Consider the following 20,219-nt stretch of genomic DNA (forward strand, 5'->3'; position numbering starts at 1 on the left):
GACTTTGTACCAGGCTCATTTATTCTTGGTTTGACCCGTCTGGTGAGTCAAAGTGGTTTACATTTAACTGCTATAGAGCTGAGCAGAATAGATATTTGGTTCAAATGCTTCTGCCTCTAAAACAATAGAACAGTATATTTAGCACTCATATTTGCGCACTGATATCAATATACACTTCTGTTTCTTTTTCATGTTTGACTATACATATTAATATTTTTATGTGCATGTTCCAGGTGGGAGAATGTATTAGATGGTTCAGGTGGGTGGTTGTCGGTGAGGAAAAGAGGGTCACTGACAGTGCACACCATCACTTTTTTTGGTAATCATACGTAATTGTGATTGTTTGTATCAGTATAGTGAATGCCAATATCACACATTCTTTTTTTTTTCAGATGTACTGTTTTGTCGTCATTGTTTTGGGACTGGAGCAGAGAAAAAAGGAATGAGCCAATGACATTTGATGCTAGTGACCTTCTGAACAACATTCATCTACCCAGTGGGTAAGTGTAGCTGTCGCTTCTATTTAAGGTAGAGTGTTACAATAGGAATATTATTATTATAGCAGATTAATGTTTTTTTATTATAGTGCTATATATGTGTGTATATTGTGAAAGATCAGCCCTGACACCGACCGACAGACAGACAGACACCAAATATCCAAAAATCACACACATTTATTTTCCTCCCAATCTTTAGCACAACAAAATGCACAAACCCACAATGCTCAGTCCTTTCCCTTCTTATCTCTTTATTGCCGCCTCTACTCCTCTCCTCGCAAGCTCTGTCCTCTGCCTCCCAACCCCGGCTCTCTGAATGGAGTGAAGTGGCCTCTTTTATACTGCACCCGGAAGTGCTGCATGATAACCCAGCTCCTCTTCTGGCAGCACTTCCGGGTGTGGTGGAAGTGCAGCAGACCCAGGCTCTGGAGCTGTCCAGGCGCCCCCCCATTGGTTGCCACAGGCCCCAGCAGGGTTGAGCTTCTAAGCTCCAAGCCTGTGGCCCTGATACAAACCAGGGGGGCTGCCCTCTTGTGTCTGCGGTTGACATGTCCTCTCCCCTGGTCCTCTTCTTAGAAGGGTGTCCTGACCGGGTAAGGATCCCGGTCGTCTCTCACAATATATATATAGTCACACACATGCACATGGGATGCAGCCTAAGGGCTTAACTGAGAGTAAGACTCCGAGTCAGGGGTTGATGAAGTGCACCAATGCCTTTTCTCCCTCTTCCACAGACCACCAGAAGGGAAGCCCAGCTATAGCTCCACCCATTTCTGTTGCCAGACCACGCCCTCCTACTCACCTTACTTCCGCCAAGAACCCGCCTCTTCCTGCCCCCCACCTATAAGACCCAACCACTTCATTCTTCAATTCAGTCACGCTTTAACTCAGTCTTATATGATTACTCTTGATTTGCTAACTGAGATATTGTTTGTTACAATATGTGGGATGGATCCCCAAACCTCCTTTCTCTGTTTTTGTCTTGTTTTACTTTTATTTATACGGTATTAAAATTGTTATTATAGTGGTTAGTGCAGCTACCTTGCAGTTCCAGAAATCCTCAGTTTGAATCCCTGCCTGATTGCTGATTATGGACAGATTTTCATTAATGTGTTATGTACAATGTGTGCCTGGATACTCCACATTTCTCCCACATCATAAAGATATGCTTTTACGTTAGCTGGAAACTCTAAATTGACCCAATATGAATGGGTAAGAGTATTCCCTGTGACTGATAGGCACCTTAACTAGAGTTGGTTTAAGCCTTACACCTAGTGCTGCTGGGATAGGGTACTGATATAGAATTAACAGTAACAAAATGGATAAGACATAACTTCATCGGTTTCATCATTTGTGTGTTTTTTAGGTATAATAGGATGGAAATCCATAGCATTGCCTAAAACGTTAAGATACAGATGCCAAGGAATATCCTTATCATTTGGTTATTAACTGTCAAGTTTACTGATATTGAAAGTAAAGTACAGTCTAAATGTCAATGTCTTGTCTGAAAAATGCAGTAAGTAAAAATTTTAATAACTATTAGTCTACAGTTACATATTGTAATGTGCAGCAAGTCTGTGATTTCCTTCATAAAATATTGCACATACTGTTAGCATTTCATTTCAATCTTAACTATTTCTTTTGCCTAATCAGTTTACAGAGCATGCAGACATTCAGATGGAAAGGCCTGCCTATCTGTTTCTAATTATTCTGTTAAGTATTAATTTGTTTACAAAACAATGTGCTCCATCAGATTGTGCCAATAGGCATGGACACATAATTACATTTAAATCATTTTCTTTTCAGATTGCTTTTCAGGTAGAGCCATTCAGATATGAAGCCAAATCCTGGCTGTTTTTAACATGGAATTAGCAACCTGTGCTCTTTCAGTTTCAGTTCTTAGGACTAGTTGGTTATGCCTTCACAATGTTTTAGGTCAACAAAGGTGTAAAACACATTTTTGACATTAGCGATAAAATGTCATCTTTCCTTTTGTGTCCAGATGTGAATGATCCCATCTGTTTTATTATATTTCTTGCCAAAGGCAATGCGGCCTCTTAGTAAAGTGGTTCTCCTGGGTGCTGGACAAGGCTAACTGTCATCAGCGTTTCTCCTCCCCAGGGTCAGGGTAAACGTGCAGCTGAATCCCTCAGACATATAAGGGGCAGCTTCTAAGGGCGCGTACAGCAGCGTATAATAATGTGGTTAGCATACCCGCACAAATACTGAACTGGATGAAATGAGCAAACTGCATGTACAGTGGGCTGACATCACTTGTTCAGTGAAGTGCCTTCCTGCCCATCATTTCAAGTGTTATTTCTTAGCAGGAATACAAACCAAAGAATCCTGACATGCATAATAAATACTATGAAAATTAAAACTGGAAAACACATTTTGCTTCCTGAAAAATTTTTGGTGGCTATGATAGCTTCAAGCTGAACACAAATATAGTTTGAGATTGACTATATCAATTAGGAATTTGGAGGAACATTAAATTAACCTTTATTGAATTTAGTGTGTTGAATCTTTTACTTTGCTTGTTTGTTTTCATTTATGCCAAACATCTGATGCTCAGTGTCGAACAATCGATGGACTCCACTTGCTGTGATACCGCTTTTCCATAGTTATTATGTCCTGGTGAAACCTTTCCCCATGTTTGTCACTGACTGCACCAAGATTAACAGGGAAGAAGTCCAAGTGTGAATGCAGAGAATGAATCTTTAGTGACATCTTGCACTTCATTATTTTGTATGCTGTCAACCTGCTGAACATATCTGGTGCTCGGTAGAAAATTCTCAGCAACATGCTTTACATGTAATTTCTTCCAGCCCCACTAGCAGATATTTGGACCGTTGGTCAATGATGATGTGTCTGATATTTGAACCAACAAAAATGCCTTCCTTAATTTTGGCATAATGCTGCACTCCATTTGAAGTAGGAAGTTGGAATTTCCAAGTTTCTAGTTGGAATTTTTAACTGGAATGTCACCTTAAGTTGGATTTCCAACTCAAAAACACGGCAGCTGGTCTGTCGAATCCAAATTTATCTGACTTCAGGTCATGATGTCAATCCAAAATGGGGCCTTACACTGCAAACTTTAGTGAAAACTGTACTATTAGACTGTTTACTGTTGGGCGGAGTGGTAGCTCTGGGGCTAAGGATCTGTGCTGGTATTTGGAAGGTCGCTGGTTCAAATCCCATTACTGCTTGATGGGAACATATTCTATTGGGCCTTTGTGCAAGGCCCTTAACCTGAAAAAAATTGTTCATGGGGAGCTGTCCAAAGGCTGATCTCTACCTCTGACACCCAAAGGTCATACGAAAAGACAATATTCCCCTGGAGATTAATAAAATATATCATAATGTGTATTAGCACTTCTGACTATTTTAGTGTCTCATTAAATCAGTCATACACACAGTACTGTCCAACTTCTATCTATGGACACTGTTGTTATGGTGCTCGGATACATAAAATACAGCATAATGCATTGTTATTAACTGCTATTTATTCTGATTGAGAAAGCACAACAAATGTTTTTTCTGGAAATGTCTATATTGGTTTTCCAAATGTTTTACTGGAACACAGTCAACTCGAGTGTGACGTCATTCCCAGCTACAACATCTGACTTTGGAGGTAAATGGAATGTATCATAAGTTATGTGTGGAAACACCTGTCTCAAATATTGAAATCAAACCAAGTTTTACATGAAGAGGTGGCAAAAAATATCTTTGTTAGGTCAACAAGTGGTTTAAGTGTCACATGTTCACGGAGTGGCCAATTCTTTTTTATGTAAGGAGACTCTTTAACATGGATGTTCCATTTGTAAAGGAAACAGCAGCACTGGGTATATTCAGGCTGATTTTAGATGAGCTCAGATGTTCCATTTGTACTTGTTGTACTGTATATGTATACTAATAATATGAGGGGTGTGACCACCACGGGGTGCAACCCGACACAGACAGGCAGAGACACGAATTCCAGCACAGCACACACTTATTTCAGTGATGATGCACTTTTTCCTCGCTCCCTGCTGCAGCACAATACAATGCACCAAGCACACACCAAATAAACAGTCCCTTCTTTTCTTTTCTTCTTCTCCCTCTTTCTGCCGCCACTCCTCCCTAGCTGTCCCCATAGAACCCAACAGGGCTGCATCAAACTCCAACTCCCAGCATGCCCTGCAGGAATCCGTGGTGCCAGAGCCACCAAGGGGGGCTGCCATCTAGCCTCTCATGGAAGGTAATGCCTTGTGGAAACTCTCTCCCCTGGTCCTTCCATCCAGTTGATGTCCTGACTGAGTAATGGCCCTGGCCATCCATCACAGGAGAAATCACAAAAGTAGGCGATTGCAATAAAACAGTGCTTGATAGGTAAATTCAAAGTACATTTTTGCTATTTCGACCAGGACCGTGTTAGCAGCATTATAGCAATGGAAAGCAGTGCACTGGGGCCCCTACCTACACAACCACTCAGCAAATCACAACATACATAGATTGGCATGGGGCCCCTATGCTCGTGGTGACCCCATTCAAATGCCCAGCATGCCCATGCGTTAAGACAGTCCTGATCTCAACCACAGAAGGTCCAAAGCCCAGCTTAGAAAGGAGAAGGGTGCTGTCATGGGGCTAGCTACCCCACTCCATCAAATCAATAGCTACAGAAACACCAATAGAAACCAAACATGCCTTGGTCCTTAGTAAGGTAGGACCTAGACAATTTATGATACTTTGTAGCAAAAGTCAGAAGTTTCTGGAAGTCACAAGCCGGATAGTTCTTCTTTCGAGCTTTTGACCAGCTCAAATAATATCGAACATGAAAAGTAAGAACCACATATTAAGCAGGGAAAACAGCACAAATAGCATCAGAGATATGAAGAGCTACAAATTTGTCCTAAATAGAATCAATGAGACCAGATGGATACAGGATAGACAAAGACAATTGGCCACAGGGGAGTTTCTGCTGTACACCGGACATGAAGAGTACAACACCCCTCATATCCCTGGAGTCACACTGGTGTTATCCAGAGGGCAGTTGTGGAATGGGAAGCTCATGGCCCCAGAATTATCATGGTATTCTTCCGTAACAAGAAAAAGAAAATAACTATGAATACTGTGCAGTGCTATGCACCAACAAATGACAGTGATAAAGAGGAAAAGGAGCAGGACTACAACAGGCTGTAGGCCATCCTGGAGATGCACACAGACAGAAACTTTAATATCCAAATGATGGAATTCAGTGCAAAGGTGGGAAGTGACAACATCGGGTCTAAAGAAGTGATGGGGATTCATGGACTTGAGGATATGAATGAGAATGAGGAGTGCTTTGCAAGCATGTGTGATTTGAATAAACTGGTCATTGGGGGTAATGTATTCCCACAAAAGAAGATAAATAAGGCAACCTGAGTGTTACTAGACCATGTAACCGAGAACCAGATTGATCACATCTGCAAAGGTAAGAGGTTCCGAAGATCCCTATAGGATGTCAGAAAGAAGAGAGGGGCAAATGTAGTGTCAGACCATCATCTGATGACAGCCAGACTGAAGCTGAAGAAAGACTGGAGGGAAGAATGGAGCATCAAGACACAAGTATAACACAAGACGTCTGAAGGACGCAAGGAAGAAAGAAGACTACCGTCTGGCAATGAGTAACAAAATCCATACTCTCAAAGGTGTTCAGGAAGCAAAATCTTTGTAGCCCAGTGCAAGTGATCATCTGAGCCATATGCAATTATACTGTAAAGCGTGGCTTTGGGATGTCTGTAATGGATTAACAAGCTTCTAATTCAGCGTTTCCCAACCTTTTTTTTCTGCACACTTTTTGTATCCGAAAATATCCCAAGGCACAATGCTATTCTACTGACCACAAATATCTCATACATGTCCTCAACTGTCTGAAAGGGCAGGACTAAGACAGCAGCTGGTAAAAAAGCAGCTCAGAAAGCAGCATTTGCAGATACAGCACTTAGTGAGCACTTTGGTAGCATCTCCCTTTGCCTACCCCTCTCTAACTCAGAGGCAACTCTTATGCCCACTATGCACCGGCCCTGTGAGACTCGCTGGCCACCCCACACCTAGCAGTCAGAAGACGCGTCCAAAGTGTTCTAAGTGCTACAGTATGTCTGCAATATCGTTATTGTGGAGCTGCATTTACGCCAGCTTCTCTAGGTGGTTCTGTCCTCCTCTGACAGGTCCCAACCATCCGAGGAGCTTGTCCCTCTCAAGTTCAGACCTGGGTGCACTACACTATTTCCGTGGCATAACTGGGTAGCCCTCACAGCACACCTCTGTGCTGCGGCACACTTTTTTGAAAAACAAAGTTCTAATGAATGGCAGAAATTTCCACATACTGTATATTTCGTACGGGTGAGAGCTTTTTTGGATACTATACTTTATTTGTGGCCTTGCGATGGACTGGGCCTTGTCCTGTCTTAGTTCCTCCATTGCATCTGGCACCCCATGACCCTAAACTGGATTAAGTTGGTTTGAGAATTTTATGTTACTTTACATGTTTTTCTTTTACTTATTGATTAATATTTTTCTTATTTAACGCACAAACACCAAGTGAATTTCCCACATATGATAAACATTTTTATCATTACTTTACCCTTGGGTCTATGCCTGATTTAACGTTTTCTTGAACTTATGCAATTCATTTTTCTAAATACTAAGCCATTTTTATCCATGAATCGTTCTGGCTTTGTTTCAGAAGTTAAACAAAATATCTTAAATCTAATTCACTATGCTATATTTTAAAGTATCGCTCTTGCAGAGTAAAACAGCACATAGTAAACATTTTAAGAGAAATGAATGGCCTTCATGCAACAAAAGAAAAAAAAAATTGAGCAACTTCATTCTAGCCAATCATTCATCATTCTGGGCTTCTGCTTAGCTGAGTTGTCGCCCGCTGAATTCACTCATGGCTTTGACGGGGTGAATCTTCTTCTTGGCAGACCCTTTCCTCACAGTGGCATAAGCTTCTTCCGGCTTCTCCTTCTTTACCAATGGTTTCTTTTCTGGTGCTCTCATTCTCCACATGACAACAGGAGGCTTGGGCCCAAAGGGGCTGTGAATCCGGATTATATTTGTGGAAGCAATGTAAGACATTTTCACGGTCTGGACTACAGCATTCATTAGGTTTTTTGCAGCCTGGATGAGTGATGTGACACTGTCAAGCTGAAAAAAAAAAGATAAAATGACTAATATTAGAAAAACCCATAAGCAAGTGCTCTTACAGAAAAAAAGTGTTTCTGAAGGGTGCTTAGGAAAAGCTTTTTGTTTCATCTATCTGTTTTCGGAACGCAATAGATTCATTTTAGGAGTTGGGGTATAGATTACAGAAATTTGAAATGGTCATTTTTCTTTGTTGTCCAAACAGACCACCCTTGGACCCACGGTGCATTTCTTTGATTGATCAGGATGTGTCATTCTGCTGTTTTTACCTCGGGCATATCTAACATAAAGTCAAGATACACCAATTTCAGCCGAGACAAGAAGAAATTCCATTATCATTTGTTCGTTCTTTGGTCATTGACGTTTTTATTTCAACACACCAGATTAATTGCTTTTGTTGTTTGCCTCACATTGACTTGCACAATACCAGAGAGTCTAACAGTGGTCTTCTCAGTTTTCTAAAGACTCGTAATACTCATTTAGATTACAGTGCACACTCCTTGGAACGCTCTCCATGGGTTGGTTTCAGATCAAGCTCTAGCTTAAAACTCTTTCAATTCAGTGTGAAAATTTTTTTTCACTTTGAAATGTTGAGATGATTTAACATCTTGAACTACGGAGTACTGTTCATTGATCTTATACTGGTTCCAGATTTGACTAGTAATTCTTATTGATTATTGCCCTGTAGACCAGTGATATGTTTCATATTATTTAGACACAAAAGTAAAAATAACATCGTACTCTATTCACTAGATATAAAACTGCAACAGCGGCAACTTCAAATATCCTTCCTGTCAGTATCTTAACCCGCTTATTCAATTTGACGTTGCATCCCAAAATTATACTTTTCTTGCTTGCATTTTACTAGGATTTCCCAATCTTAAATTTACTGCAAGTGCCATGGTGGTAAGATGGGCATCCCGGCTGGGTGAGACAACAACTTCTCGCCCAGCCGGAGAACTATAAGGGATGGACCAGCAGAAGGCAGAAGCCAGGAGCAGTTCCATCCCCCATATAACAGGAAGCAGTGGTCCTCTCAAGGCGTTCCAGTCTGATCACCCGTAGGGGTGCATGGAAACTGGAGTCTGGAAGTGCAGCCTTGTCAGGGTCCCTGGGGGCCATTAGAGGTTGCTGTTGGTGGAGGATCTCCCTGGTTCCCACATGACCTGGAAGTGCATCCAACAGAATGCACCATGGTACCAAAAGCATTCCTGGGTTCGGCTTGAGAAGAGTTCCACCGACACTCACAAGGAGGGTGGAAGGAGAGAAAAGAGACCCAACTTGTTTTGGGATTATGTAATTACTGGCGGTAAGATACAGTGTGTATTAAAAATGACTTTATTTAAACCCAGGACTGTGTTGAGCATTACTGTGTCTGAGGGTTGGGGCTCAGTGAAGCCCCTTACTGGTTACATCACTAATTTAAACCTTTTAGATTAACCAGTCCTGACTCTACTGCCTTGTTAGCTTATACTGTCAAAACTATTCCCCTGTTCATTTTTATTTACGAAGATGATTTCCTCATAATGTATCATGCATTAAATAATCTTTAAGTTTGTTTTCTTATACATTATCATGCAGCATATTTTCTTGAATTTAATCCGGCTACTTAAATTTCTTGGCAATATGCTTTGAGATGGGCTGCACAGAAAAGGGAATTATCTACATAAATAAAATTATTATACCTTCTGTCTGTCTTCTGAATTTTTTTGGCTTCGTTTGATGTTATTTATCCATTTTGCACACAAAGAACCTCATTTCTACACTCAAATCATATCTTGTCTGTTTGTTTACCAGTCATGCAAAAAATAGCTGAGCGGATTTTCAACAAAAACGTGCATGCAGGTTACAGTTTCTCCAACTTAAAATATACAGAAGGGGAAAAATTTGTTGGTACCCTTACAGCTCATTGAAAAAGTGCCATCTGCCTCCTGAAAAGTGATTAAATGAAAAGCAATGGCCTCATGTAGATCTGCATGCCTTTGACATGTCATCGAGAAAAGCAAAGCAAGTGTAGAAAGAGATCAAGTGTTGCTTATTCTACAAAGATATTCTAAAATGGCCTGCACACATTTGTTGGTACCCCTAGAAAAGATCATAAATAATCTGGATTAGCTGTTTTCTTTAATTAGTATCACACACGTGTCTCCCATTGTGCAATCAGTCATTCAGCCTTTTTAAATGGAAACAAGTAGTTCCTCTGCTGTTTGGTATCATTGTGTGTCCCACACTGAACATGGACCAGAGAAAGAAAATGAGAGAGTTGCCTGAGAAGATCAGAAAGAAAATTATAGACACGCATGTTAAAGGCAAAGGCTAGAAGACCATCAACAAGCAGCTTGCTGTATCTGTAACAGCAATTGCAAATATTATTAAGAAGCTTAATACAACATTGCAGAAGTGCAATAAATTGAAACACGACCTACAGTAGATGAGTACACTGACAAATAAGATGCAACAGCAGTGCCACAAATTATGGGTTAAGACTGAAGTTGACACCTCTAAAGGAACCTATACTGTGACAAAGCTTCAGCAGATTAATACAAAATATAAAGGTAAAAAAACAAATCATAGCAATCAACCAGAGGAAATTAAAGCTGGAATGAACTGTGTGTCTGTAGCTGCAGTAACCTTCTGAGATGATCTGTTCTAGAAAGATTTGCACCAACCCTCTGGAATATTTATTCCAGGAGTTGACCATTCTATAGTGCTGTCCTGGAGAATTTAAAAGGTAATCATTCAAATTACAGTATATACTCACGTATAAGTTGGGGCTTGAAACCTGAAAAATCAATCATAAAATCAGACCCCGACTTATACGCCCGTTCAAAAATATCAATTACATTTTTTTTTTTTTACATCTTCTCGCATCAGTTTCTCAGACACATTGAAGTTTGTTGTAGTAGCACAGTTACCAATTTCTTTTGCTACTTCAACGACTTTTAATTTAAAATAAGCTTCATATTTTCTTCTGATCGAATGCTCCATCGTAGATACCTGGTGGCATGGATTGTGGACTATCTTAAAGACAGACCTCAATATGTGCGTCTTGGGAACTGCACGTCTGACATTGTGGTCAGCAACACAGGAGCGCCACAAGGGACTGTACTTTCTCCGGTCCTGTTCAGCCTATATACATCGGACTTCCAACACAACTCGGAGTCCTGCCACATGCAAAAGTTTGCTGATGACACTGCTATTGTGGGCTGCATCAGGAGTGGGCAGGAGGAGGAGTATAGGGACCTAATCAATGACTTTGTTAAATGGTGCGACTCAAACCACCTACACCTGAACACCTGCAAAACCAAGGAGATGGTGGTGGATTTTAGGAGGCCCAGACCCCTCATGGACCCCGTGATCATCAGAGGTGACTGTGTGCAGATGGTACAGACCTATAAATACCTGGGAGTGCAGCTGGATGATAAATTAGACTGGACTGCCAATACTAATGCTCTGTGTAACCCTAACACTTGCCTTTAAGGCCAAAACTGGAGCTGCACCACCTTACATATCAGCACTGGTCAAGCAGCGTGTCACTTCTCGCTGTCTCAGAACATCAAGCACTGCACGTCTCGAACCACCCTTACTTAAAAGAAGAGGACGACATGCATCAAGACTCTTTGCAGTGTTGGCTCCTCAGTGGTGGAACGAACTTCCTCTTGCTGTACGAACAGCGGAGACCCTCACTGTCTTCAAACGTCGCCTGAAGACACACTTCTTTCAACAGCACTTGGACTAAAGTCCCCATACTTTTTTTTCTACCCTTTTTTCTCAAAAAAAAAAAAAAAAAAAAATTTTTTACTAACTTACTATTTTCTTCTAGCAGGGTTTTGTATACAACTTGGTCAGCGGTAACTTGTTTAATGACAGTAGATTTAATCCTAGCCTTAAAGACTTAAGAACAGTCGTAGACTACTAAGCACTGTTGTAAGTCGCTCTGGATAAGAGCGTCTGCTAAATGATGTAAATGTAAATGTAAATGTGTAAGAAAGGACAGAGCCAGTAATACTTTCTTAGAAGGCTGGCGTCCTTCAACATCTGCAATAAGATGCTGCAGATGTTCTATCAGACAGTTGTGGCGAGCGCCCTCTTCTATGCGGTGGTGTGCTGGGGAGGCAACATTAAGAAGAAAGACGCCTCACGCCTGGAAAAACTGGTGAGGAAGGCAGGCTCTTTTGTTGGCATGGAGCTGGACAGTTTGACATCTGTGGCAGAGCAACGGGCGCTCAGCAGGCTCCTATCAATTATGGAAAATCCACTGCATCCACTAAACAGTGTCATCTCCAGACACAGGAGCAGCTTCAGCGACAGACTGCTGTCACTGTCCTGCTCCACTGACAGATTGAGGAGATCGTTCCTGCCCCAAACTATGCGACTCTTCAATTCCACCCGGGGGGGGGGGGGGGGGGGGGTAAACATTAACATTATATAAAGTTATTGTCTATTTTTACCTGCATTATTATCAATCTTTAATTTAATATTGTTTTTTTGTATCAGTAAGGTGCTGCTGGAGTAAGTGAATTTCCCCTTGGGATTAATAAAGTATCTATCTATCTATCTATCTATCTATCTATCTATCTATCTATCTATCTATCTATCTATCTATCTATCTAGATAATGGATTCTCTTACGATAAAGGTGTATTAGAGTGTGAGATACAAAAAACACAAAACAGTGCAAATGTTGCTTCGGAAAAATTCGGTTATTACCGTGTAGTCATGCAGGCACAAAACATAGAAAAAAAGGCAGTGTGCTCTATGGTTACTCTCTCAGGTGGGCGTTAGCATATCATAATCTCTTGGATCAATAGCGTGAGTTTTCTGCATTCGACTTATACGACTGACATTATAAAATACTGGAAATTATATGGTAAAATCAAGCCCTGACTTATCTGCAGGAGGACTTAAACAAGGGTATATATGGTACTCCAAATAGAAAGGAAAGAGTGAACATAAGAACATAAGAAATCTGAGAAATGAGGAGAGACCCATCTAGTCCAGGGGTCCCCAACTCCAGTCCTGGAGGGCCGCAGTAGCTGCAGGTTTTCATTCTAACTCTTTTCTTACTTAGTGACCTGTTTTTGCTGCTAATTAACTTCTTTTGAATTCATTTTAATTGACTTGCTCTTGGAGACACGGACCCCTTAATTTTTTTTTTCCTTAATTAGCAGTCAAACAATAATGAGGCACAAAATGAGCCAAAACAGGAACAGCAAACTGTGTCCATCATACAATATCTGAAAATAAAGAAAGGTGAAGGTCTTAGGAATGTTGATCTGCTCAGGTCCACAAAACAATTGAACAGTACTCTTAGAAAAGAGAAAATCAACAATTTTGGAAATGTCTGCTTTTGCACAATGAGAGCAGCAACAAGCCATGGAATTAAAGAACGGGTTTAATTAATGACAAGACTCGTGCCTAATTAAGCAACTGGTTGAAGTCAAATTGGTTGGAGTTTGAGGCCCTGAGTTAGTTGGTCTTCTGTTGGCTCACTCTCTTTACATTTCATTTCTGTTTGTGTGCCATTTAAGGAAAGAAATAAATCAATTTAGAGAAACGATGAAATAATTCAGAGGAACAAATCTTAAAAAACAAGTTAATTAAAATTAATGCAAAATAAGTTAATTAGCAGCAAAAACAGGTCACTAATTAAGAAAAGAGTTAGAATGAAAACCTGCAGCCACTGTGGCACTCTAGGACCGAAGTTGGTGACCCCTGATCTAGTCCAACTAGTTTGCTTACTTCGCTAATAGCTAAGATGTCTCTGTTACGATTTACTCTAGATTTATTACTTTTTAAACTAAGCTTGATTTCTTTAATTTGGTGCAGATGACTTAATTGAGTCCTGCCCTAATTACCCACTTATTGAGTTGCCTACTGTTATTAAATCACCTGGGTTTGTTATAAAAAGAAGCTTGTGTGTGTTTCTAGAAGAAAGTGTGTGATAGATAAATTTGGGTTTAACAGAGCAACGTATGGAGAGTTTGGGTTAAATGGTCTAGCTTTTGGTTCTTTGTTTTCTTGCTGCTTGTTAAAAGAAATGTAATTGTTGTAAGCTAGCCATTCAGGTGATAAATGTGGAAAGTGTGTGTGTCTAACTGTGTAAACTTTGTTTAGTTAGATTGATAAGTTAGTGTTCTCCTCCTGCCTTGCTTCTGCTGTGTGTGTAACTGTCTCCATATTTTGTGACATTGTCTTTTTAACCTTTAAACCTCCACATACTGGGGGGGTTATTGCACCCCCATACCCCCCCATACCCCAAATACTTTTTTGCTGCACTTAAGGAAATGTCACAATTCACCAAGAAAAAGTGAAATTTTAATGGAACTCTTTTTATTTTCATGCAAAGAGCATCACAATTACTGCAACACTGATCATTTTACACATTGCTAATCTATCCATCCATTATCCAACCCACTGAATCCGAACACAGGGTCACGGGGGTCTGCTGGAGCCAATCCCAGCCAACACAGGGCACAAGGCAGGAACCAATCCCGGGCAGGGTGCCAACCCACCGCAGGACACACACAAACACACCCACACACCAAGAACACACTAGGGCCAATTTAGAATCGCCAATCCACCTAACTGCATGACTTTGGACTGTGGGAGGAAACCCACGCAGACACAGGGAGAACATGCAAACTCCACGCAGGGAGGACCCGGGAAGCGAACCCAGGTCTCCTAACTGTGAGGCAGCAGAGCTACCCACTGTGCCACGGTGCCGCCCACACACTGCTAATGAACTATAAAAACTACTGCAATAATCTATTATTCTATGTACAAGGTGCAACTGACGCCATTGATGAAATTCAGTAAATCACCGAGCCAACTGCTCTTGAATTGGCTGCACACAAACACACAGCGGCCAACACTGATGCTGGCAGGCTAGTCTAGTGCAGTGGCTGAATCTACAGTGAGGCTACAGGGGGCGGCAGTGGTCATGAGCTGGCTGGTCAATGAAAGTATGGCACTGACTGACCAGCTCTGGAGTGCTGGCAAATTGCATTGGGAACTGACTACAGCCGGCTGTGGTGTTCAACAAATGTACATCACCAAAAATACTCGGATCTGGCGTGCTAGCAAATTGCATTGGGAACCGACTATAGCTGGTTGTGGTGGTTTAAGGGTTAAAGCTGTTTTTTTTTCCCCCTCTTTTTTTTTGTTTTGTATCGTTCTCTCTCTCGCACTTGTGTTATATACCCCTAGGCCATAACAGTCCCCATATCTCTTCTAGCATCATCACTAGATGTTTGAGTGCAATTGTTAGAGGCGGACAGGAGGTTAGGAGAAGAAAATCCCAGTATTAGTTACAAAATTGATTGGTGCTGGAGCTTGCATTTGTTGTTTTAAAGGTATTGCCTGTGTTGTAATAGCAAGGTTGGTCACAAGTGCTTTGTAAGGTGTTATGAATTAGGCGGTTTGAAGATGTAATGTTCATGCTACAGTGTAACAAAAGTTAATATATTAGTATCACTGAATTAGTAACTGAGATGCATCCCATAGTTTGACATGGAGAAACCTCTGTGTCAGGTTCAAGTCAACTGGGCAGTGTGCCTAGGCATTCTACTATGACGGCTCCCAAATCGCCTCTCTCCAATTTTTCATTTGCTCTTTACCCGGACACTGAGCTGTAGTATTATACCTATGCTCTGACAACAATTCCGCAGATTCCAAGCCAAAGAGTTCAAATGACTAAAAGCCATTAACTGTCACCTCCATTACAGTGAGATATTTGAACATTTGTTGAAGATCAACCTGATGACACAGACTTGGCCCTTTGAATATGACCACCAAATAGCTTACTGTGCAAATATCGTAATCTCCAGTCATCTCTGATTTTTATTGTCAGTTTCTATTTTGTTTGTCACCTTTTTCATTACTGTATGTCATCCAATGTTGATGTGGCTCTGGTTACTACCGTAAATGTATTACGCATTATATTATGTGTCTTATAAATAGATATATCTGAGTAAAAGTAATCAGAAGGCCTGACGGCAATGTCAAGAGAGACGCATTACATTATGGTGTTGACTTCATTTTTAGAATTCTTAATAGGTGCTACCTTCTGTCCATCTCCAAGGCCAGTCTGTGCTTATTTCCCAGACTTGTATAACAGACATAGCTGCTATTACTTTTACTTGAATTGACAATAAAATAGATTTCTTATCATGTGCTTTGTGAGAACTGCTTTCATCAGCGTACACGTTTGTGTTTTGGTGCCCTTGCCTATTGGGCGGTGTCTCAATCTGTTGTTTCTACATTACAGCATTGCTGCATCAAGTTGTTGACCTACAAGAACTTAAGAACAATGTCTTGAAGAAGCATCTTCTTAGAAGTTTATCTAAAATATAAACATTTGATATCCCTTACCCTACATGTAACTTCAGCACCTTTCCTTTGTATTGTTGAATGTCTGAAACGTTCTTTATCAGTACTGCAGTGTGCATTTCCGTAATGTCTACTTCTCAGACTCTGACATTTTGATGCGTCTTGCTTGCTTTTATATTTCTTGTCTTATAAGGTGACTCTCGGCATGGCTTCTACATTTCACACAGTGACGCTTCCTGTTTTACTTAGTCACCAAAGCCACACTGACCATTCTCACCAATGCCAAATTGATCAATAAGATTGTTTTTTAATTATCAAAAATGTATAATGAAATCTTTCATTCACACGAGAGATGTTCATAAAGTTTCTGCACTTTTTTATATTTCCGTTGGAAACAGGGAAGGTGGGAGGAGTAGTAATTGGTCGTGTCTGAGAGTGTCATGTGACTAGTTCTGTTTGGCAAGCTGGCTGCCCTTGCAGTTTAGCATAAGAGTTGTCACCCTGTGGTGAAGATGGCTGTGAAACTTCTAAGTTCTGTCATATGCTTTTTGTGGGCAGAAGGTGTGCCAGGAGCACAAATTCATCTCTGCATGTGTTCCCAGTATGGTAATAAAGTCCTCTCTCGTAGAGTCGTCTATGAATGGATTGAAATGTTCGAAAATGGCCATACTAGTGTGACGAATGCAGAGCACTCTGAATATCCAGCTACAGCCACAACCACGAGGAATGAAGAAAGATGATGAAGTGAAAGCAGTGGTGCATCAGTGGCTATGCGCTCAACCAAAAACATTTTTTGCATTGGCATTAAAAAGTTGTTAAAATGCTGGGAAAATTGCATTGCACAATGTAGAAAAGTGATGTAATTTGTTTTTGAAATTTTTAATAAATAGCGTGGAATACAGACCCTTAATTTACTACTTTATAGACGCCCCTTTGGCAGTGGTTGCAGCTTTGAGTCTTCACAGGTATGTCTCTACAAGGATTTTAGAAATTTTTGCAAATGTATTAAATAAAAAAAAAAAGCTGAAATATTACTTTGACACACATATTCAGACCCCTTACCAAGTACTTCATAGAAATACCGGCCTGGAGTCGTCTTGGGTGCAATGCGATACATGCCACACTTCTGGATTTGACCATTTTCTTCAATTCTATACTGCAGATCCTCTCAGGCTCTGTCAGAATTAATGAGGACTATTGGTGGATAGTTATTTTCAGATCTCTCCAGAGATGTTCGATTAGGTTTAAGTTTGGGCTCAGGCTGGGTCACTCAAGAGCACCCCCAGAGTTGCCTGTTGGAAGGTGAACCTTTGGCTCACTGTGAGGTCTAGAGCAGGGGTAGGCAACGTCGGTCCTGGTGAGCCGCAGTGGCTACAGGTTTTCATTCCAACCCAATTGCTTAATTAGAAACCAATCATTGCCAATCTCAGACCTTATTTAATTTTATGGCTTGTTAGTCTGTGCAATGTAAGGCTTTTATATCGTAAATTTTTTTCCTTTCCAAGTATATCATCCAAATGATTTGAAGCCTAAAACAGATCATTTTCAGTCTGTCACATTTTTCTATTAAGTGTTTTATTAAATCAAACCGTGCATGATGAACACACACAGATGTAATTGGAAAAAAGCTAGCTGGAGAACTGCTGGCTGCTTTGTCTTTTACATCTTATTGCTAATAAGGAGCAATTAAAACACTGAATGCAGCATTTTAAGATTGAAATAAGCAATTAAGGTTGGAGAACCTTAACAAGCGAGACCACTAAAATGAAGCATTAAAATGTCACTTAAGCAATATGTGCTTCATCAGCAATAATTGAGTTCTCGTTAAGGAACTGGGTTGGAACAAAAACCTGCACATACTGCGGCACTCCAGGACCGACGTTGCCTACCCCTGGTCTAGAGCACTCTAAAGGAGGTTTTCACTAAGGACACCACTGTACTTTGCACCATTCAGCTATCCCGCAAACCTGACTAGTCTCCTGGTCCCTGCCACTGACAAACAACCCCATTGCATAACACTGCCATCACCATGCTTCACCACTGGAATAGTATTGCACAGGTGATGAGCCGTGTCTGGTTTCTAGACGTAATGCATAGAATTAAGGCTAAACAGTTCAATCTTGGTTTCATCAGACCAGAGAATCTTGCTTCTCATAGGCTGAATGTTCTTTAGGTGCCTTTTTGCAAACTCTTGACACTGACATAAATACCAAATTAGTGGAGTGCTGCAGAGGTGGTTGTCCTTGTGGAAGCTTCTCCCATCCCCACACAGGTCCTCTGGAGCTCAGCCAGAGTGATCATTGGGTTCTTGGTCACCTCTCTCACCAGTGGTGGATTTTGGTATGGGCAACATGGGTAGCCAACCAGTGTGGCATCTTGCTGGGAATGGCACAGGGTATCTGAACAAAAAAAATCAGAATGGTGATTACGTCCTGATGAGGTCAATCAATTTAGGGAGCCATTTATAAAAGTTAAGTGCCACTTGCTCTGTGAACTGAAGGGGCACACGAGGGGGAACCCCCATCTCTGAAGTTTTGTAATACTGTTTGTGCACCGCTTATCAAAGCTAAGGGGCACGCATATTCCATAAATTACACAGGGGGGCACCATTAATGTAACTGAAGGGGTGCCTAACTTAATACTGACTACCCGCTAGGGACACCGAGGGGCAAACACCTAGGGCTCCAAATGGGCTTTTACCGGCAATAAGTCTCACCAAGGCTCATCTTCCGCTGTTTCTTAGTTTGGACAGGCAGCCCACTCTAGCAAGAGTTGTGGTTGTTGCAAACTTATTGCATTTAATAATTATGAAGACGAAGTTGTTCTTGGAAACCTTGTGCCTCGACACAATAATCTTGTCTCTAAGCTAATTCCTTCTTCCTCATGTATCACAATTAATCAAAATTGTAAGACACCCTACATGTTAACAAAGAGGCAAATGGCAAACATTGGTGATAATCTGGACAGTTCAATAAATGTGCGACAGGGGCCAGTGGGAACAAAAATTTTGGCAGATGATACAACCCAATAAATGCCCCACTCACCTTCAGTAAGTCCAAGACATCAGTCACCTTAAAATCCCAAACAAGTCACTCCAGGAACTCTTTTCTCCCCAGTGCCGTATTTATTTTTAATAAAAAAAAAGTGTGGCAAAGTACAGGGAGATTCTCTTGAAAGAGGCCCCGAATATTCCGTTGTAACTCCTGTTAGGATGAAGAAATCTGAGCCAAAAAAAAACGCTATATACCTTGACGTATGTGTGATCAATTGCATTACATTCTGTTTTCTGCCAGACACATTTTGACGCGGCGCTCCATGTTTCTGAACATATTGGCAAGCGTCTCGGGCAGGGGTGCGGAATAGCAGCAATTTCACATTTGATATTTTCCTTCAGATCTTCCAAAGTGTGAGGTTTGTTTCGATGGACTTTTCCTTTTGAGCATACCCCAAAGGAAGAAGTCTGGTAGTGTCAGATTCGGCAACTATGGTGGCCAAAGCTTTTTTGAAATTACCCTGTTGCTGAAGAAGGACTCAATTTCTGTCATGCTCCTTGCTGATGTGTGACACGTTGATCCATCTTGCTGGAAGTAACCTTCCGTTAACTCACGATCATCCAGTTGATTCTGACATCGCTTAAACAAATTGGTGACCAAAAAGGTTCACACCATGAAGATGCGCTGCTCAATACTGTACACCAGGGGTAGGCAACGTCGGTCCTGGAGTGCCACAGTATGTGCAGGTTTTTGTTCCAACCCAGTTCCTTAACGAGAACTCAATTATTGCTGATGAAGCACATATTGCTTAAGTGACATTTTAATGCTTCATTTTAGTGGTCTCGCTTGTTAAGGTTCTCCAACCTTAATTGCTTATTTCAATCTTAAACTGCTGCATTCAGTGTTTTAATTGCTCCTTATTAGCAATAAGATGTAAAACAGGGGTAGGCAATGTCAGTCCTGGTGAGCCGCAGTGGCTACAGGTTTTCATTCAACCCAATTGCTTAATTAGAAACCAATCATTGCCAATCTCAGACCTTATTTAATTTTATGGCTTGTTAGTCTGTGCAATGTAAGGCTTTTATATCGTAGATTTTTTTCCTTTCCAAGGATATCATCCAAATGATTTGAAGCCTAAAACAGATCATTTTCAGTCTGTCACATTTTTCTATTAAGTGTTTTATTAAATCAAACCGTGCATGATGAACACACACAGATGTAATTGGAAA

General features: G+C 41.0%; 1 protein-coding gene across 1 annotated transcript in view; it reads right to left on the reverse strand.

Annotated features, from left to right (window-relative positions):
* Positions 1-7,074: 7,074 nt before the first annotated feature.
* Positions 7,075-20,219, reverse strand: part of LOC114645628 (catenin alpha-3-like) — a 1,052,567-nt gene continuing 1,039,422 nt past the window's right edge. Inside the window, exon 11 of the mRNA XM_028793457.2 lies at positions 7,075-7,670. Coding sequence (XP_028649290.2) covers positions 7,383-7,670 — 288 coding nt within the window. The 3' untranslated portion in view covers positions 7,075-7,382. The remainder of the gene's footprint in view (positions 7,671-20,219) is intronic.

The sequence above is a fragment of the Erpetoichthys calabaricus genome, chromosome 2 (assembly GCF_900747795.2).
Source record: "Erpetoichthys calabaricus chromosome 2, fErpCal1.3, whole genome shotgun sequence".
Taxonomy (NCBI): Eukaryota; Metazoa; Chordata; class Cladistia; order Polypteriformes; family Polypteridae; genus Erpetoichthys; species Erpetoichthys calabaricus.